At 43.7% G+C, this 21,782-nt stretch overlaps 1 protein-coding gene across 1 annotated transcript in view; it reads left to right on the top strand.

The window, feature by feature from the left end:
- cdh2 (cadherin 2, type 1, N-cadherin (neuronal)) overlaps positions 1 to 21,782 on the top strand; it is a 59,323-nt gene that overhangs the window by 33,352 nt on the left and 4,189 nt on the right. Inside the window, exons 3-15 of the mRNA XM_071519166.1 lie at positions 5,053 to 5,273; positions 8,429 to 8,596; positions 9,482 to 9,637; positions 10,545 to 10,689; positions 11,086 to 11,258; positions 12,394 to 12,531; positions 13,012 to 13,197; positions 14,007 to 14,260; positions 14,550 to 14,692; positions 15,798 to 16,031; positions 17,232 to 17,465; positions 17,734 to 17,873; positions 21,428 to 21,592. Of these exons, the coding sequence (XP_071375267.1) occupies positions 5,053 to 5,273; positions 8,429 to 8,596; positions 9,482 to 9,637; positions 10,545 to 10,689; positions 11,086 to 11,258; positions 12,394 to 12,531; positions 13,012 to 13,197; positions 14,007 to 14,260; positions 14,550 to 14,692; positions 15,798 to 16,031; positions 17,232 to 17,465; positions 17,734 to 17,873; positions 21,428 to 21,592 (2,357 nt within the window). The remainder of the gene's footprint in view (positions 1 to 5,052; positions 5,274 to 8,428; positions 8,597 to 9,481; positions 9,638 to 10,544; positions 10,690 to 11,085; positions 11,259 to 12,393; positions 12,532 to 13,011; positions 13,198 to 14,006; positions 14,261 to 14,549; positions 14,693 to 15,797; positions 16,032 to 17,231; positions 17,466 to 17,733; positions 17,874 to 21,427; positions 21,593 to 21,782) is intronic.

Here is a 21,782-nt window from a genome sequence, read left to right as displayed (position 1 = left end):
GCAGTGCATTAGTAAAACGCCTTCAAGGGCTTAGTCTGGCAAAAGGCAGCATCATCATTCCCAGATCCAAGCTTCAGCTACAAACAGTTTACTTTCTCTGAAGAATACCCTCCTTACTGAAAACAAGAATGTAACTGCCTAAGCCTCATCTCTGCATCTCTGCATCTGAGCATGAATTGAACATGTCTTCGATTCAATCCAGAAATGGACCGTAGCATTGCCTCTGTTGCCAAGATTGCCCCTCTGCCAATTTTACTTATTTTATCTGTATGGATTGATGACACTTTTTCTGTCTCATATTTATTGACTTAGCTCTTAATACAAAGGGGCTAACAGTATATGACACCATAAGTTCCATGTGTTTTGTAAATGGTTTGTTTATGTGTGCATATTTTATAAACATTTGGGAAAAATGGACCTGCATTTTGATTGATTGCAGGATCAAAGAGTAACAAGATTATTTCCTATCAGATCAGAGTTGCATTAGAAAAAAAGTCTTGTACTTTAAGAATCTACATTAATACACCCATAATTGCAATATTAAAAAGATCCCTGATTGTGATTTTTAGTTGAATAATGTGAAAGTAAAGAATAACATTAGTTGTACAATGGCATTTGTTTACTTATAGCCTTGAAGCTAGAACATGTATTCCTATTAAAAAACAAGCATGTTTAGAAAGAATAACATATGCATGCACAATTATGGGGAGAATGCAGCTATTCTGTTTTAAAAGCATTAGTATATTGTGCTTTTAGCGTTTTGTGCAATAATTGGACAATTATAGAATATGCTGTGAAGGTTATTTTTATGGGTAGGCACAACGTCTGTATACTGTTAGAGAATGCTGACCTTAATTTAGCACGTTCTCCCCCAATTTTGAACAGGATTAGAATTTCATATCACAGCAATTTGAATTGAGGTACCAGAGTGCAACCCCCACTGGGGCTTAACAGGATCTTATAAACAGTGGTGCTGGCATGGATGTCTCCCACAGCCCATTCAGTTGAAGCCTCTGCTTCATATTGCATTGTCTCATTGCCAGTGCGGGCCACTGTACACAACCTGGTCACATGCATTTGTGAATAATGCATTTTGTCAGGGGTGTCGTACCATTTGCCCGAGGGGATTGCCACTGGGGTATTTGCCTGGGTCTGCATTTCTCCCCGGCTACTGATGAAACACCTATGCCGAGTATTTCTCAACTGTCAGTGACCTCACTTTGCAGAGATGAATGATGGTATATATTAGGATGAGCTCACATGAGGGGCTTCAGTCTTGTCACATTTACAGCACATTAGAGGGACTTTCAGCCTGCTCGCTTACAGGCAGTGTATTGGCAGGCAGGCATAAAAGCAGAAACTGTGGAACATTTTCTTTGCTTCCGTAAAATCACAGGACTCTATATGCGTTTCCACAATCCATGTTCCAAATTAAATCTCTTTCTGTCTCTCTCTCTCTCTGTCTCTCTCTCTATTTGTGGCTGTCTGAGTTAGAGTTATCACGTGACTGAGCAGACAATGGAGAGGCACTTTGGCACTTCGGAGAGGTTAGCCTGGGTTTTTGTGTTGCTTGTCAGTGAGGGGGGCTTCTAAGCTGTGAATAGGATCATTGAGTCGGAGGTAATTTTGGGCCCCGGTGCAGGGCATTAGTTGGACCGGCCTTTCTGCTGACAGGCCTGTTTTCCTTTTTTTCCCCCTTTTTTTTTTTACTCCCAACAGCCCCCCTCTGCTGCATCGGCGTTTCTGTCCAAACCAAAGGCCTTTATCTTTGTGTCCATGACGACATGTCTGATAGGGCGTGGCAGCCAAGATCTCTTTTAGCCCTTTACCTTGGGGAGCCAATACATCTAGATATAGATAACTTGCAGGAGCCAGGTTTTAAGCAGTACCACACTATACATTGCTGTGGTTTTATAAGCCACCAGAGTGTGTGTGATAAATGAATGGACACATGCTGGACATCCCCATTCATTATCATTGGAAGTAGTGCTGCCTGCTGGGAGTTTGTGCAGCGATTGCCATGGGGGCTGACTGCTGAAGGGCCTCCCAGAGGCCACTGGCCAAATCTCAGCCACTGCTAAAGAGCCAGAGCTCAGCTCAACAAGAGGCTTGGCTACAAAGACTCACAGGGGAAACGCTGCAGTCAAGTGCATCACTGCTATTACACACACGTTCGCAAAGATGTGCAGTCAAAGGTGCCAATAGAACAGAGGATAGAAACACATGGGCTGCACCCTAGGGGGCCAGGAAGGGGGAATGTCTTTGAAGCCAAGTCTCGACAGAGCGGGGGAACGGTGCAGCAGTAGCCGCACCCACACACACTAATTCATCTAGCAGTGGTCAAAGCGAGAATAACTCAGTTGATCACATCAGTTCTATCTGTTTCATATGTATATCAGTGGATACACCCACACTCTCATTTATTGCTTTTGCTCACACACACTTAAGCTCAATATACGTAGTAGACTGCTGGGTGGCCCTGCATCCTCTAATTGATAGATTGAGGTGTCAGGTCAGTCCTCAAGTATTGCCCAAGCACTGCCCATATTTAAAGCCGCAGGCATCGTAGCCTAGGCTATATATTTTTTCTCAACTAGTATTCAGTTAGATAATACACACACACAATGCACACACATTTGTAGAACAACAGTGTAGATGATTTTTATAATAAACCAAGCACCTCATTAGGGATAGTCAGTGTCAATGAGATTTCCTCACCTTCAACATTGTCAAGCTTCTCAAATCTATAGACTGTCTTCTGGTGTATTGTGAGCTGAGTTATTTTGACAATCCCTTACTCTGTATTCTACCTCTGTCTCACTATCTGCTGACTTGGGCCGGCTAGGTGATTGCCTGAAGGCTTTGAATTTACAGACGGCTGGCTTGAAGGCAAAACCTTCAGAGAGTGAAGGTCATCTATCTGATGTTGGCTTTGCCTGGTTCAAACAGACAAAGAAAAAAACTAATTGGTCAAGGGCGATTGAACAAAAGCAGTCAGGAAGCAGATGGTCAATATCAAGTGTGTTCCAGTATAGAAGAAAGATCCTGTCATCTTATATCTTCATTATTTAAACTCCTGGTTCTCCCTCAATGCTATTGCACCTTAGGCAAAACCCTTGTGTGCTGTCCATCAGTATTGAGATGAATGGCAGTTCCTCAGGTAAAATGGACCAGCATACAATACTATATTCTTGTTTGTAAATTGTTATGTTTAAATTGTTTGGCAGGGTGTAATGGAATGCAGAAGATTTGTTCTCCTCTGTTTGTGTTTTTGATAAAGTGGGGCAAGATTGTATTTTCATTCATCATGACGAATACATTGTGAATACGCTGCATGCCGATTTTTAAACCTTCCTCAATTCTCTCTCTCTCTCTCTCTCTCTCTCTCTCTCTCTCTCTCTCTCTCTCTCTTTCTCTCTCTCTCTCTCTTTTTCTTTATTTCTGTCTTTCTTTCATTCTTTCTGTCTCTCTCTTCCACTTGCATTCCACTTTTCTACTTTTGAAAACATGTTAGTTTGTATGGGACGCCTGCCTGCTAAAGACTAGTATTTGTATTTTCCACTCTTTTCTTTCACCATATTCACATTTCAATAATAGGTTTTTGTCAGGGGGAAGATTTGCCATGCCTTTCCTGCTGTGCCGCTTTCAGACAGTCTGCCTTTCAGTGCTCAATGAAAAAACAGGAACAGGTACATTTTGTCAGTGAGGGGGCCAGATGCATCCTAGCTGAAAGAGGTCTGCTTTGCCTGCTGTTAAAATCAGCTAGACAAGTGTTAAATTCACCCTGTCGTCACTGAGAGATTTGTTAGTGGCAGGTCATGGTACATTGTGGAGTGTTCGTGCATGCCGGTGTGAGTGTGTGTGTGTGTGTGTGTGTGCGTATTTGTTTGGCTGCTACCATTTTTCCCACCAAATTGGGCCTGGGGTTAAACTTTTGAGTTCTTTAAGACCCCAGGCTGAACAACTGCACCCTCTCCTCAGACCCAGAGGAGCTCAATGTGCACTGACTGTAGATGATGCTCTGAAGACATGGTTGTGTCCCCAAGGTAGCAGCACAAAGGAAGATTAGGCACCCTCCTTCAAGGCTTTTGTTAAGTAATTCCACATCTGCTTTAATAATTCAAAGCGGCACCAGCAGAGCCTCTACAGAAGCGATATATCTTAACGTTGTGATCTCTGTGGCCGGGAGGAACTTCCACCGTTCCCTTTATGCTGTTTTGTGTGCCATAAACATGAGGGGGGCCTGCCAGGGAAACATATCCACACAAAAAGATCAGACGATGAAGCTCTTAGGTGTTGAGGTGTGTGTGTGTGTGTGCGCATGTGTGTAGCTACGTAGGCTGTGCTGTACTGTCACTCACCTGTAACATGAACCAGTGTTGTACCACTGCCACTGAGGTGCCCTGGGACTGTGTTTGAGCCCCCATGAGCCACCTGTCTGCTGTGTGTGTATATGTGTGCACGCATGTGTGTGTGTGTGAGTTTCTCTGTGTGTTGTGTGCCTACGTACTGATGAAATAAACATTACACACACACGCTCTTCTGCCTCCTGAGGAGCTGAGGAGCGGTAGCCATCCACGGAAGGCATCCCTGTATGTCATTGGGGACAAAGCTAGCATGCAATGGCCCGCGTCGAAAAGAAAATAAGAAAAGACGAGATCTAGCGGAATTAAACGTATAACCCAGACACAAAAAGGCATTTAGACACAGACTAATTTACACATCAGGTTTTAAATGTAATGCTTTGTTATTTTAGGTTTTTCTGTAACAGCCCTTAAGGGCCACATTGGCTTTTTTTTTCTTTATAGTTTTCTCTCCCTCCAACTCTCTCTCCTCCACTGCACCTGTTTTGAGCAATACCTTTGGGGCACAGCTTGAAGTGAATAATGTATGAGCGAGAGGAAGAATCAGAAAACCTTTGTGGACCCTCTGTCTGTTTGTCTGTCTGTCTGTCTGTCTGCCTACTCCTTTGTCTAGTTTTTCTCTCCTGTTTTTTTTTTATTTTTTTAAGCTAATTCCCTCATCTTATATCTCTGTCTGTGTCTCTTGCAGTGAGGTTTCTGGACTGTGGTCGAGGCGGTCTGGTGCGGTTCGAATGCAGTAACCCATCTGACTTCCGGATAGAGGCCGACGGAGTGGTTTACGCCGCCAGGAGTCTTCAGCTCTCTGCGCTTCGATCATCGGCAGTAGTGATCAAGGCCAGGGACACCGCCACTCAGCAGCAATGGGAGACCCAAGTCAGGCTGACACCCTCCACACATTCCAGCCAGCAGGTGTGTAACCCTCATCCACTTATCACATTTTTGACTTGTTTGTCGATTGTCTGACTGCCGTTGCTGCTGTAGAAAGGTGGAATAATCAATTCTGCCCTCGCATCAAATAACTTTCGCTTATTAGCCACACTGCACATTCACAGATGACTTGTTCCCTAAATTGTAGCAGGTGTTCCGAGAGACTGGATGGATGCTTGCTAATTAAAACTTAATGTGTCAATTTACTAGGAGCACAAACATCTACTCAACACGGTCAGTGGGTAGCAAGAGCAGATGCAAAATAGCTCCTCATAAAGTTGATTTCAGCGAGCCTGTCTCATGTTAGTGAGGTTATTGCCTTATCATCCAAAAGGGGACACACCCCGTTCGGTGCTTTGGAAGATGGGGAGCATCTGTCTCAGCTTCAGAGTGTCGTTTCAACCGTTCCGCTGGACGCGTTGCGCAGTCATCTGCAATTAGTTAGAATGACCGTGTGCTCATGTGTCAACATTGTGGTTGGCCGCAGATCAGAGGAAGTGCACTAATAAAGCACTGCACACATGTCCCGCCCCCTGCTTTGTAACCAGGAAATGAAAAGCAGCTCCAACGGCTGTGTTATTGTTGAGGTTTTAACTTCAGTGCCAGTGGATTAAGTGATCCTGCTCAATTAGATAATATCTGTTGCTTTAAACTTACACTGTCTCTCTCTCTCTGTCTCCCTTTCTCTCTCTCTCTCTCCTCTCTGTCTGCCTCTCTCTCTCTCTCTCCTCTCTGTCCTCCAGTCTCTATTCTGACCCTGTTTGTCGGGTTATAAGGGAGTCCATGTGCGATACAATAGTGATCATTGCAGTAACATCTTAGATCATGGGCCCTCTCATGTCTTAATGAACATCCCCAAATACAATAATCATGTTTGTTTTACAAAGAGCACAGTGCCTTTTCTTTTTACCTCCAGAAATATAGGCTACTTGTCAAATTAATGGCACGAGATTTCAAAATGTAGGCCTACAGCACGCCAGGTAATCTCAGGAAAGGTGGACGTCGTATTTTATGTGGGTGCAGATTAAAAGTTAATGCTGACAGTTATGTCTAGTTACTGTCAACGCTGCAGGCGCAGTGGTCTGTTGGGCTGAAATTAAACTTCTAGCTGGGAATGATTTACCATGGCTTTTCAAAACACCATCGTTAGCCACTGACACTCATTTACTATAGGGACTCCTGCAGGTATGTGATTTTAATGATACCATTAGTCACTGTTGTCGTTTGGTCAAAGAGAAATACATACTTGTCCCAAACAGATAAACATAGGTTTGCTACAGCTTTTTTAAACAGAAGTCAGCACGCCGCATTGGTTAGCATATTCACATGTATATAGAAATTCAATTATTGACTCCACCATCAACTGCAGTAATTGTGTGTTTCTCTAGACAACAGTTGGTTTTGCCTTGATTTGTTTGTAATGAAATTAGGGACTGACTTTCCCCTATCTTGCAAGTTTATGAGGTCATGAGCTGTTATCTCTCTCCCAGCACAATTATTGTCATGAATCATCACGCATCTCTTAATCACATCAGCGATTAGATTTTTTTATTAGCGCTGTGAATGCATCAGCCCCGGGGAAACATTTTAATCAATGACAACTAAACAATATCCTCATTAGTATGGGAGTGTCCTCCTATACCATCACCACCTCCCACTGGAACTTCCACTTCACCACAGTCCATTAGGAGAAAGCATTTCAGAATGTGAAAGAGGGAATTTTCTAAGAGAGCAAATACACACACATACGTAATCCCTCTCACACACTCTCACAAACACTCAGGCCATCACTCAACCTAACAATCTCTTGGACTGAAGTAGTCTCCTAGTCAGAAGATGGAGGGGGTTTGGAGAGTGTAGATGGGTGCAGACCTCCAGCACTCCAGAGATAGATGTGTGTTGGGCTGAACAAACCCACCATGCCATTCATCATTCTAGACACAGGTCGCAAATAATTACTGCTCTCGCTCGCGCCCATTTTAATAGGGTAATAGATATTTCTGAAGCATGCTCCATCGCTATCTGTCCGCTTGCCTCTCTGCATTTCAAATGTGTGAAAGCAGTATAATCGGATTTCAAACATGATTAGTGGAAGCACTCCGACAGTTCCCCAGATGTTATAGGAGGGGGAGAGCGGGATATGGGTCACGCTGTAAGGTGGCTAAGTGGTAATTAATTTCTATGTTTGCACAGGAAACTTTTCAGTAGTTTGTCGGACCTTGCTACTTTGTAACCAAATCAACAGTCAGTAGGCTAATTACAGGCAACAGTAAGGAAGAGACTTCAAGGGGCGTGACTATTCCACTGAAATTCCAGCTGTCATTCACTGACATTGACAGGTTTTACATATTGTTTTTCTGTTTTCTCTTCCTTCCTGCCTTGTTTTGTTCAAGGTTATTTTAACTTTCTCTGGCACTACTTCAGTCTTCTCAGTCTCTGGAGCAGCATAGGCAATTTGAGCCATCTGTGTGTTTAGTGTCTGGCTTGCAGGTACCATCCTCCTTTGTTTCAAATCTCATTCATTACAGCCGAGGGAGGATGGCAGATCCATTATGGAAGCCGGTGTGTCTGTGTGGGTGCATTTTATCAGGACATAAGAAGAGGTCTGCCATTTAAAGCGAACCAGCGCTCGTGGTGGGGGGGCTGCCGCAGTAGCCACACTAAAGCATTTTCAAACACTCGCTTAAAGGCATATCATCACATGTATTACTGGAGATATTTTAGGCTACAAAGAAAGTCATAAAAGAATGGATCCTTTGAATGAACACACATTTAGAATTGGTATTAAATGACATTTGGAGAGTTTATTAGGTTTTGCAGAAAATGCCTGCTTTTATCATCACATCAAATTCCTTTTGTGCACACAAAATAGAAAGGGTCATCGGTCACGTACCATCCTATTCATTTCAGCTAGGCAATAAATAGCATTCTGCTATTAATTTGCTGTAACTCAATCGGTACACTATCAGGATTAGGGCTTTGATTCCCACAGGGGGCAGAGATACTAAAAATGTACGCACTCATGGTATTATATGGTGCTTTAGACAAAAGCGTCGACCACACGGCATATGCTGTGTATTGACTGTATAGATGTGACCACTATCCAGTTCCTTAGCTAATTTAATTTCCTTTGCCAGGTCCAGGAAGTTGCCGTCCCTCCAGTCATGTCCAAGGATTTGAAGGAAATAGTGTTTCCATCGCGGCACACGGACAGCCAGCTCAAACGCATGAAGAGAGACTGGGTCATCCCCCCAATCAATGTCCCGGAGAACTCACGAGGCCCATTCCCACTGGAGCTTGTCCGGGTAAGATGCAGAGCGCGCTCACACACACACACACACACACACACACACACACACACACACACACACACACACTGCTCACAACTTCAAAGGAAATGCTTTTTGGCTTGATATGACAACCTTGTAGCTCCCCATTGCCCCCAGCTCCCACACGCTGGACCACAGACATCAGACTTGTGCCTTCAACAAAATGCTCCATATTTACCGCACTTTGCTAAAGGTCAGGATTCTTTTTTCCTGCTTGTAGTATTGTTTATCTTTCCTTTCTGGGGCAGTCAGTACCAATGCAGCCTGGCATTATATAGAAGCAGAGAGAAATCTAAAGTGTTCACCAGTACGATGTTTCCCAGGTTGCCTGTTGAGATATTATACTCCTTTTATCATGGCTCAAGGACACACTCTGCTCCATTCATTTTGCTACCATTCCCTGGTCAAGGCAGGGTGTGGGTGGCTGACAGAGGACAAGCAATCCTTCTCATGTCAGTTAAGAAGCAGATCCTTTTTCAGCATAAGCTGACTTCCTGACTGAGTGCTAAGTCCTGTATATGCCATTTGTATGTATTATATTTAATCCAGCCATATTATGGGGGATGTTTCTGGGCTTTATTGGATGATATCAGGATGAAGAAATAGTCTGTTTGCTCAGCATGGATCCAGGGTGTAGGCACAGAGGGTCTTGGCTTACAATGTGAAGAGGATAGGCTGCCTAGCCAAGACAGAACTGCTTAAATACTGCACACACACACACACACACACACACACACACACACACACACACACACACATACACACTTCATGTGCAGTCCTTTACTCAACAATATTGTTACATTGTATTAGTTTTAACACTGTTTTGGATCTGTAATTAACAAACACTTAATCCTGGCACAGATCCGATCGGACCATGACAAAAACCGGTCCCTAAGATACAGTGTGACTGGCCCTGGCGCTGACCAGCCCCCCACTGGCATCTTCATCATCAACCCAATCTCTGGAGAGCTGTCTGTCAACAAGCCCCTGGATCGAGAGCACATCTCCAACTTCCATGTAAGTCTGACACAGCAGTAAATACACACGCTGGTTTGGAAAGAAGAATGGAGGAGAACTCCCTTCAGTGATTTGCCTATATTTTGCAAATGGTTTTTCCAGCCTGCTTTATCAAGAAAAATCTGTTCTCTCTGGCTGTGCTGTACATTCCTGCCAATTGGCATGTGCTCAAGGATCATGTGCAGCCCAAACAGCCCCCTCAGACTCAATAAAGACCGGGGCGTGATGGTGGTCTCCCAGGAAATCTGACTTATCCGTCTGAGAATTTAAAGGATTCGATTTGAGGCTTTTGAGTGAATTGAGTGTGTGTGTGTGTGTGTGTGTGTGTGTGTGTTAAATACATTAAGATAACCTCCAGCTCCTTCTAGGGCTGCTTTATTCACTAGCTGTTTTTCCAACAAATTGCATTGGTCCTTAAACTATATAGTATTTAGCATAGAGTGCTATTCATTCATGTGCTTTAACACAATCTGGAAACTTAGTGAACATTAACCAAGGCGATACAGGCAAAAACTAAATGATTGATTTCAACAGATGTTTGTAATAGACTAGAAACAATTAGAAAGTCCACAGTGAATGCCATGCATGTACTGGGAGTTGCTGTGGGAAATATTTGCGCTTTAGAAAAGCAGAGCTCCAGCCCTGCCTCCTGTCACACTGGTCTCAGTAAAGAGGATGCTCTTAACTCTTTGGTCTTCTACATACAGTTAAGGACTTTTAGTGCTGGTTAATGGAGTTTATTGTCACAGCAATTTAGAGGGCGATTTGTCCCAGTATGTTTTTATGTATTCTTTTCTTTCTGTCTGCACACTTGAGATAATAATTGCCCTTGTCTGTTTGCAAATGCCTGGTTTGCTTGAACAGGACAACAGTCCAAATTTGTTTATATATGGGTTTTTTTCCCCAGCTGAGAGCTCATGCAGTGGACCTGAATGGCAACCAGGTAGAGAACCCTATTGATATTGTGATCAATGTCATCGACATGAATGACAACAGGCCAGAGTTCATCCATCAGATCTGGAACGGCACCGTCCCCGAGGGCTCCAAGCCAGGTAAGATCCCAGACGAGGCCAGGCCCAGTAGGAGCAGCGGATCAGGTGTAGCCTGCCGCCACGCTTTTAGCAGATCAAACGAGCATTGATGGCATTCCTGGGGTGGCCACTTTGTTAACTTGGCGACTGTTAAGTATTGAAGTAATCTATGCCATTTTAACATCACAAGTACCTTGGATGTACTGTATATATTACAAAGCTTTAAATCTGGTGGAGTTCAATACAGCACAATTTGGTCTACTTTGAATGTGTTCTGATTGCCAGTGAGAAGTGCAGTAGCTGTAGCTAACTGACTGAGAGATAGCGAGAGAGAGACAACAAACTGTCTGTGTTGTTAAAAATGGTTAAATGGAGTATTTGCATCTTGTCTCTATCTTGTCTCTGTCTATCCCCTAGGGACGTTTGTTATGACGGTAACGTCTGTTGACAAAGACGACCCGAAAACAGCTAATGGGATGCTGCGTTACAAGATCCTGTCTCAGAATCCCGAGAGTCCAACCTCCAATATGTTCACCATCAACAATAAAACAGGAGGCATCATTACAGTGGCAGCAGGCCTGGACAGAGAGGTGTGTCTCACTTTTTCTTTCTTGCTTTCTATCTTTCTTTGTGGCTGTCTTTCTGCCCGACTTTCTTTCAGTTTGCCTTTCTGTGAATGTCTGTCTATGATTTTATCATAGAGAGACATAGTCCTAAACATCCTTCCCTCTCCTCTCCTCTCTCTCAAATAGTATTTTTGAATGCAGCCATATAAAAATCATATTGCACTGGCATTTAAGTCACACTCTCATTAGCACAGCCATCCATTACATTCATTTTCTTCTTTCCTTTGCCACTTATTGCAGTTCTACATGTGTATCAACATATCTCTATGTTTACATAAATGAGCCGTGCATTTTTTTTTTTTAAATATAAAGACAAAATAGAGCATTTTGCTAATATCCAGACTGTCTGAGAACTAATGAGCCACACGGAATTTTGCTGATTACCAACACTAAATGAGAAGTAGAAAAGGACTCGGCCGCTTCACACTTATTTACTCTTACATGGAGGTAACATGCATCATTGAGCAGCTAAATGTTTATGTTATGTTTAGAAGCTTTACTTCTGTGTTCTTTTTCTCTCTTTCCTATGCTATAAATGGTAGCACTCTTTCATTTAATTGGATGGCATGGCTGTCTGAGAAATTAAAAAAAAAGAAAAGAACTTTGAACTAAATAAATATATAAAGCTGGAGCCAGTTGGTGCAATTCTAGTGAGGGCAATCTGGCTAGGTGGCTGCTCAATCACTTCCGCCCTGGGGCCGCTGTTTTATGTCCGCCAGTTGCCACCGTGAAAGTAATTTGCCCGATTCTCATTACCTAGCAACTGGTCCGTCACCTGAGTGGCTTTTAATGTGAAAGGAGTCATTTGTTAGCTTCATGATGGTGTACATAGTAGAGGTGCGAGTTTCACACATGCATTCAGAAACTCACATCCTCCCCCCATAGGGAATAAATGGGAACATATTACTTAGAGAGCCACCATTAGTCATCGCAATTAGGAAGCTAGCCAGATCTGATCTGAATCATGTTAGGTCAACAGCATCATACTGATATATATATACACCCATATTCTCCAAACATGGCTATGCCATTGTTATTGTTGTAAGGTATATGAAAAGTGTTTTAATTCTGCTACTGTTTCTCTTCCCTTCCCCTCCAGAAAGTGCCTCAGTACACGCTGATCATCCAGGCCACTGACATGGAGGGCAACCCCATGTACGGCCTCTCCAACACAGCCACTGCTGTCATCAGAGTCACTGACATTAACGACAATCCACCAGAGTTCACTGCTGAGACGGTAAGAAACAAACTCATATCTGTGACCTCAACACGGTAATCTTAGCTAAAGCACCAGAAAGACCCCATTTTCACCTCAGCGTGGCTATATGCACTCAACCGTCACTTCTGCTCACTTCCTCAGTTCTGCTTGCCCAGCATTTCTGAAGTCATACAGACATACAAGTAGCCAGCCATGCGTAAACTGTTATATTCCCCCATCCAAATGTTGACACATGCAACTACTGAGATGGCGAGTTGACCAGAGTGAAGGAGGCACTTAGTGTGCTTGTGAATCACTGAAATGTCTAATGCTGCTGTTGTGCTATCAGGGGAGGAAAGGGAGTGAGATGACCATGACGACATGATAAGTTGCCGTAGATGTCTATTTACTTGGGATCGGTCCTGCTGGGCTCTGAAGCAGGGCTCGGTGTATTTTCTGCTGCCGCAGCAGTATCACTAACAGCTCGCTGTTCTGTACGTTCATGGTTTATTCATGTAGTTCTTCGGTGAGGTGCCTGAGAACCGTGTGAATGTCATTGTGGCCAACCTGACGGTGACTGACAAGGACCAGCCCAACACGCCAGCCTGGAATGCCGTCTACAAAATCACCGGGGGCGACCCCACCGGCAGGTTCTCTGTGCCCACTGATCCCACCACTAACGAGGGCCTGGTAACCGTCGTCAAGGTAAGGCCGCCCCTCCAAACTCCACCCCTGTATCCCCTGGGAGATGCTTACCTTGAATACATCGTACATACACAGAAGTCCAAACCCTTAAGATGAATAGTTTATAGCACTTGTTAGTCCGCTACACTGCACAGTATGTATGCTATACTGAGCTGTGCTGCAGGTCAATAATTTCTGTTTTCCATAAAGTATGGATTGAGTGGCAGAGGGGCACAGATCGGACCACATCCATGCGCTTGTCTCATGCGATGCCGGCTGCATTTTGAAGAAACTTGCGTAAATGATGTTGCTATCCATTAAGATCTGGCAATTACACCATATGGCGGGAGCGTATTTTGCAGCCAAACTAGAAAAGTCTTCTACTTAGCCTAATGATGAATTAGCAGATGACTCCTTCATCTTTGCCCTCTCAGTTTAACAGTTTAGTAATCTCGGTAATGGAGTCATAAGTAATTTATTTTGCAGCTAGATAGTGAACATTTCAGAAATGTTTTAAAGTACATTTGACTTGAATGTTGTTAGATGTAATGTTATGTGAAGCCCCCCTCAATGGGCTGAACAGACTCTGCCCAACAAAAAAAAGACAAAAAGGACAATACTGATAAAACAGAAAAAAACCTACATCAATTCATGCCACTAAAATTACAAAATTATTGCAAAGCTTAATTTTCCGATGATGATTACTTGCTGTCATCTGTCAACAACGAGTTGACTGTTGGCTTGTGTTCATTTTCTTCTGTTTAATGAACTTAGCTTTTTTATCTTGCATTTTGATGTGTCAGTCTATATTGTCTGTTTTTGTTTTCTAGCCTATTGACTACGAAATCAGCAGGACATATGTGCTGACGGTGGAAGCGAAGAACGAGGTTCCCCTGGCCAGAGGCATCCACTCCCCTCGCCAGTCCACCGCCACTGTCTCCATCAGGGTGATAGATGTCAATGAGAGCCCCTACTTCGAGCCCAACCCCAAACTCATTAAGCTGGAGGAGGGAATGATGCCCGAGTCCACGCTGACCACCTTCACTGCCCAGGACCCCGATCGCTTCATGCAGCAAAGCATCAGGTACATAATGAAAAGAACAGGAGGAGGGCGAGTACATAAAGTCAAGTCACAAAGTACAGCCTAGTGGAAAAATTATGCATCTTCAAAGGGAACAACAAGAGTCCAATTCACAGGCGCAGAGCGTTTAACAAATTTCAGCCTCATAAACTTCCTCAGGTGGTGCTCACTACTCACAGATAGTCCCTTACAGAAAATTCAGCATAAAGTTGAATGTCGTTTGAAGTCTAAATGAATGGTAAGGATTATGAATTATTGTTTAAACCTCTCTCTTTTTTTTGTCTTCTCTCAGATACTCCAAACTGTCGGATCCAGCCAACTGGCTGAGGATTGACCCTAACACCGGTCGTATCACAACAATTGCCATTCTGGACCGAGAGTCGTCCTATGTGAAGAACAGTTTGTACAATGCAACATTCCTGGCTTCAGACAGCGGTACGTAACCGTTCAAGTGGGATTGAAGTTGCCAAAAATACCTTGTTTGAGTTCCTGTGATGCACTGGCTGCATGTTTTAGGTGTTTTTATCCAGGCTCTTACACTAGCACTCACTAGCACCTAACCCAGGCCTATTACTGGAGCATTGGAACAGATAATGCTGCCTTTTTGAAAGGTAGCCTAGAAGGTACCAATGTATCCTGCCTTTTGAAGGTCAATCTTCCACCCAGCTCCAGACTACTTTTGTGATGTTTTGTACAAGGCAGTAGTGCACAAATGCACCGAATCTGTAGAAAACTGCTTTCCCTTACTGGCACAAAAGCAGCCTCCATGCTTGAAGGTCAACCTTGTACCAGGCACTTGGCACGTCTGGTACAGTGACCACCTTAGTTGAAGGTTAATGTGCTAGCAATCCCAGAACCAGCCAGCATGTGGATATATTCACCTCTTCCCTGCACTGGCAGGATTTACCTCTGTTCAGGTTTACCCTGTTCTACGGAGCATAGCTCAGGCCAATAGGCTTAAAAACTCTACCAATAAAGAGGTTTCTCAGCATTAATGGGTCAGGATTGGATGACTAGCTCCTTTGAGCGTGGCCTGAATGGTAAAAAAGCCTCTTAGCTCGGTGAATACATAGAGGAGCCTGAGAGGAGCGACAGTGGGCTCTGTTTGTCTGCTTTAGTATTCCCATCCCGTGTCCTTCGTCAGGAAGACGTTCTTCAGACACACACTCACACACACACACTACCCAAATGTTCTGATATCTCTCTCTTTCTGTCTCCCTCCTCATTTGAGATTAGATTCTCAGATCAGTATGCAGTTTGGATGGGGTTTCTCCCACTAGAGCAAAAAGCTGCTCAGAGTGCCCTATTTTAGCATGAGACCAAGAGAATAAACTTTATGCTTTGCTTTTCTGTCGACTGCATAATGGTTGTATGTAATGAATGAGAGTGGGCATTTCAATAGTATAAAACCCTATCCGTATGTAGATTTTTAAAAATCAATATTCTCATAAATATTTATGCTGTGCTATGTGTGTGTGTGTGTGTGTGTGTGTGTGTGTGTGTGGGTGGGTGTGCGCTCATTTTATTTTGTCCCATCTAGGTGTGCCTCCAGCAAGTGGCACTGGAACTCTCCAGATCTTCTTGCTGGATATCAACGACAACGCTCCACGCGTGTTCCCCCAGGAGGCGGAGGTATGCGAGAAGCCAGAACCGAATGCCATCAACATCACTGCACTGGACGGAGACCTGAACCCCAACGCTGGGCCATTTGCCTTTGAGCTGGCCCATAAGCCCTCAGACGTTAGGAGAAACTGGACCATCACAAGACTCAGTGGTAAGATAAGCACACTGCAACAGGTAGCATGGGTTAGCTTCCTCTTTTTGAACAGTGATTTCCTATATATATAAGAAGTCCCCAGATTTTTTCACATCAAGGACACCAGAATAGATTTACATTAGGTTACATATGCATTTGATCAAATTTTGTCCCAGGGACCCACCATCTGGGGGGATGTTTTCTCCAGAATTTAATAACTGTAACAAGACTGTAACAAGAATGAAAGCTCTGATTACTCTTTCTTATAAATTATTTTCCAAGGCTAATTTCAAGGGAATTAAATTATAGTGAAATTACAGTATTCTTCATTTTGCTGGGGATCCCCCAGACCCTGTCAATGACCCCTTTTTTAGCCCCGTACCCCCAAAAAAACAAAAACGTGCGAATTAACCTTTTGAGCAATTGGCGGCATTTATTGATTGGATTGTTGAATCATTGATTAACTGGAAAGCTAGAAAATCAGTAATGTAATGGATAGCATTCAACAGTATATTGGTTAGCATAGTACTAAAGTACTTTGTTGTGATCTTGACATATTGTCAACAGCAGTCAGGAAATTAGTGTGAATAGCACACTGCATAGGGTCAAGTACAGCTGGGACCCACTAGACAATGTTCTCCATATAATGTTAGCCTTATAAACAGTCATTAATTGTTTATGCTAATTGGAAACACAAATATGGGTGGAAGCACTCATTTATTGTGTGTTAGCGATTAGAGTTGAAACGCAGTGAATATATCTTAACAGGATAATAGGCATATGGATTATAGCAGCTGGGAATTTAGCCTAAGCAGCATTATCAAAAGGTATTCAGTAGATTTATAAGCTGCAAATCTAAATCCTGACCGTATTTTGGATTAGATATGCTGACGCAACTTCCAGGTAGGAATTCACGCTGCATATTTGTGGTAATAAGGTCATAATCTTACTGTGAACATAGTCCATACAAATGACTGCATTTGGAGTTTTGATATAATCCCCTTTATGGAAAATGTTTTCTCAGGCTTCTCTGCTGAAGAAACATGGCATTATTGTATTTTTAAGCACAATAGTAACACTAAAGTGCCTCTTTCCCTCCGGACTCGCCACTTCATACTTATTTGCTCTGACAAGGAGGCAACATGCATCACTGAACAGTTAAATGTTGCTTTTTTCTCGCTCATCTCTCTCTCTCCCCTCCCCACCTCTGTCTCTCAGGTGACTATGCCCAGTTGAGCCTGAAGATCGGCTTTCTTGAAAGCGGTATCTATGAGATCCCCATCATCATCACAGACTCAGGCAACCTGCCCATGTCCAACACCTCCTACCTGCGAGTCAAAGTGTGCCAGTGCGACATCAACGGAGACTGCACCGACCAGCAACACATCATGGCCGCCGGTCTGGGCACGGGTGCCATCATCGCTATCCTCCTCTGCATCATCATCCTCCTCAGTGAGTGTCTCACTGCCCCCTCCAGACAGCATGCCACACTAACACACACAGGGATTATAAAGACAGCTAAACATCATCCGAGATACCACTAGATTACTGCAGGATTACCAAAAAGATAGCCCTGATCAGGCCCCCGTCCAAGCTCTAAAACACGGGATCGGATTACATTTGTATGAAAATATGTAACTTATTATGCTTTGTAATTTGAGATCCTCTTTCTCTCTCTCTCTTTCTTTCTCTCTCTCTTTCTCACTCTCTCTCTCATCAGTTCTCGTGCTGCTGTTTGTGGTGTGGATGAAGCGCCGCGATAAAGAGCGTCAGGCCAAGCAGCTTCTCATTGATCCTGAGGACGACGTGAGAGACAACATCCTCAAGTATGATGAGGAAGGTGGAGGAGAGGAAGATCAGGTAGAGTGGTCTGACACACACACACACACACACACACAGGCTGGGGAATGATAAGGAATCAACATTGATAAAATCTTAATGACTCTCTAAATGATTTCATTTAAGATTCCCTTATTGGTTGCTTTCTTATATATTACCATTACCATTATACCACCGCAAAAATACCAAATCTGAAACTGAATGAATTGAAATACTGCTTCCAATCCCAACTTGGAAGGAATAAAAAAATATTAACTGCTCATACATACTGTTTTATAATTATGTTACTTATAATAATACCCTTACTTCCAAACTGACTCCAACCTCCAAAACTGTCTACACATCACACAACTGTACACTGTGTGTGAGGTTGTGACATGAGGAGAGTGTGTGTGTTCTCAGTTGGGTAGGAAAGTGTGTGTTTAGTTCACTTCTGTGCAGCACATGAGCAGTTTCCTTAGAGGAAAAACTAGACAAAGAGGACAAACTAGACTCCTTTTGAAGTGTAGCTACACTTTCCATCTGTTGTTTCTAATGTTTGCCATGCTCGCTATGCTGCTGTACGTTTGAGCTAGGACAACAGCTCCTGTGTTGTGAAGAACTGAAACAAACACACTCTGCTGTCTTAGCCTCCCTACATCTCAGTTCACACACACAGCAGACCGTGGAATAATGGGGAGTGAGACAATTTCATAGCGAATTAAAAATTGCACATTTTCTCTTTTTTAAAAACCAAGCTGGAAAGTAACTGTGAATTGAAGATGGGAATCGATAAGGTTAAACATGTTTCGATCCGGCCGATTCTGGAAATATTGGAACTGGTTCCTCAGTGGAACTGGGTCCTACACACATACACACACACACTTAATACTCCACATAATAGAAATGCTAGAACAAGCTAGGCCACAGGGCATCTATAATGGTACATCTCCATACCACCCTATTCAGACTGCTGATCAGGAGCACACACATATACACAGACACAGACACATACACACAAATTCAATTGTCCTAATGACCCCTTGTTAGCAGAACGGAATCATTTCATAAAATGGGCAGCAATATAACAAATGGGCTATTTTCTTGTTGCTGGCTGAAGTGGTCCAGTGGCTCAGGTATGGCAGGAATGAGTGGGAGACCCCAGTCCGACCCAGCTCAGTGCTAAATTAGCCTCAGAGACTTGTAATTGGAAAGCTGATGTCATTTAGAGACAGGCATCTGCTGTAGCGTAATAATGAAGCTCTGTCTAAGGTAACAATATGACTGGAAAGCCATTACACATCTGCCAGTGATTAGGCAGGAGGGAGAGCAGGCACTTGTGTACACACACACAAACACACAAAACACATAAAACTCGCACAAAACACAGTTGGTGATTTTGAAACTGTTGTGAAACAGACCTTGTTGAAAAGGAAACTGTTGCATGATATAACACCCCTCACAGGCAAAGGAGCGGGCGCGCAGATTTATTGAGGGAAAACGAGCTTCCATTTTGAGTGGTGCAGAGGAGGGCAGGGCGGCAGGAGAAAATGGTCTTGTCTGTGGAATCGGGGAGTCAGTGTTGGGTAAAAAATGGACCTGACTTTCCCAGCGATGTGGTCTTTATAATGCCCACCTCTGTTCTCCCTATCTCCCGCTGGGGAGGAAATTGAAGTGTCAGACCATTGGTCGCTCTCCGAGTGTATGATTTTAGTTGCTGCTGCCATTGCCCTGCTTTGTATTGGTTTGTGAGGCACTCGTTTTGTCAAGAGCAGACAGCTGATCAGGCCGGGCTCGCCAGACATAGGAAAAAGTAATGCAGAAATAATGTCAAATTGCTAAAGCTGTTGTGCAGAAGTTTGTGGGTAGAAAAAAAACTCAGCACGGAGATGAGTCCCTCTTCAAATGACTTCACAGTAAAGTGATGCACATTAACCCCAGATGATGTGGTTTTGGAGGCATGCTTTGAAAAAAAGTTTTTTTTTTTTTTTTTATAATAAATGACCCACAGTTTTGTTGTAAAAATCAAACCTCTTTATGCAGAAACTATACAAGTCTCTTTTATTTGTCACTAGAAATATAGAGAAGTTTCACTTGTTACAGGAACTGCAGGGCGACACTTCAAACTGAATTTTTCACCTTATATTTCAAGTGAAGTTTCGGGCTTCAAACCCTCCCCTGGCATGATGAATTCACTCAGTTCTGTTGTTTAGTTCCTCAGCCGCGTCCCTCAAAGGATGAAGTGCATGAGGCTGTGGAGCGTCCGGTCTCCAGTGTTTGAATGTGGGTCATGCGTGCCACGGGCAGCGATGTCACTAGGCCAGTGTATGTGTGAAGAGCCGATTCCCTGAAGGGGCTGGTATGTCATTGGACGTTTCTGCCTAGTTCAGCCATTATAAGGCTATGTCGCAACTGCTGTCACTAACTCCTGGCCTCTAGTGAGACCCTATGGAAGGTCACACAGCGGTCTGCCTGAAATGGACCAGAGATGACAGACAGCTTCCTGCGTGATGTGTGATGACCATTGTTCTTCTCCAGCCAGCTTGAGGGTTGCTTTCATTCCCCATGAAATCAAATTACACATGAATAATCAATGTGTTTGTTTTGGATTTGAGATGATACTTATTAGTGTGAAATTGAGTAGGTGTTTGTCAAGTGCCTGCGCGCTCGGTTGTGTTTGTGTGTCTGGGTTGTTTGTGCATCATCACAGGGTTTATATTTATTCTCATGTTTATTTTTATATCAGAGTGTCTGCGGCTTTTTTTTTTTTTTTTTTTCTTCAGTGAGTGTGTGTGCACGCACATCTGTGTGTGTAGGTACATGTGCAACTGAGCAAAGACAATTTTGAAGGGGGATATTAGAGATGGATGGATTACCGAAAATCTTCTAAAGAGGGACAATCCATCATACACGCTTATTAGGCACACACCCTGATTCTCAGATGGCATTTTCTCTATCATATCTGCTTTGTCACCATGATGCCATCCAGTCCATTCAGCTTAACTCGGCACTTCACCACAGCTCATCTCTCTCTCTTTCTCTCTCTCTCTCTCTCTCTCCCTCTCTCTCTCTCTCTTTCTCCTCCTGTTTCCCTGCCCATGACTTTGCACAAACTGCGAGCCATTCAGGTTGCCTTGGTAATGTTAATAGGATTAGCAATGGCTTATGCATATCCACCATCCCGTGTCTGGGCACTGATTAGAGCAAAACAGTCGCCTGCACTCCCTTCCTGCAGCACACCTCGCAAGTACAAACACCCTGCGACTTATGATTTGGTCCTTAGCGTGGACCCCCTCCATGTTGGCTCTTTTAAATGCATCAAATTGTCCCTGAGCTTGTGCTTCACAAACAAGCAGATTCAAGTTTTCCCTCATCCTCCTGTACTCTCCGCTCAAATTAAACACTGCTTTCTAACTTCGAAACCTTTACCCCACACAAGTAAACTTTTCTCTCCCTTGTATACCATCATCTGATATTGAAGAAAGTGTGTGGCTGGGTGTGGTTTGGGGTTGTGCTCATGCCAAGCCCTTCCATCAAGCTGGTTTGGGGTCTTGGTCTTGTCCCCTGCTAACTCCCATCTGTCCCCCCCCCCCCAGGATTACGACCTGAGCCAGCTCCAGCAGCCGGACACGATAGAGCCCGATGCCATCAAGCCTGTCGGTATCCGCCGTATGGACGAGAGACCCCTCCACCCCGAACCACAGTACCCCATGAGGTCAGCAGCACCCCACCCTGGAGACATCGGAGACTTCATCAACGAGGTAAAAATACAAGCCGGCACCGACACAAACACACACCTGTGTATGGGTGAATACAAATCAAAAGGAAATGAGCTGAAATGAAAGGATCAGTGCTATTCATTTTCAGCTTTGAATTACTTTCTTATGACAAAGTTGTATCTAAATAAACAATTTGATTCATATGACGCAAGTTTAATATCTCGTGGCTATG

This window comes from Centroberyx affinis, unplaced genomic scaffold (genome assembly GCF_046629955.1).
Source record: "Centroberyx affinis isolate AG114_WGS23_722 - 3 ecotype Tasmania unplaced genomic scaffold, CSIRO-AGI_Caff_v1 ptg000668l_1, whole genome shotgun sequence".
Lineage (NCBI taxonomy): Eukaryota > Metazoa > Chordata > Actinopteri > Beryciformes > Berycidae > Centroberyx > Centroberyx affinis.
The sequence above is the reverse complement of the archived record's forward strand: the minus strand, read 5'-3'. Positions and strand labels throughout refer to the sequence as shown.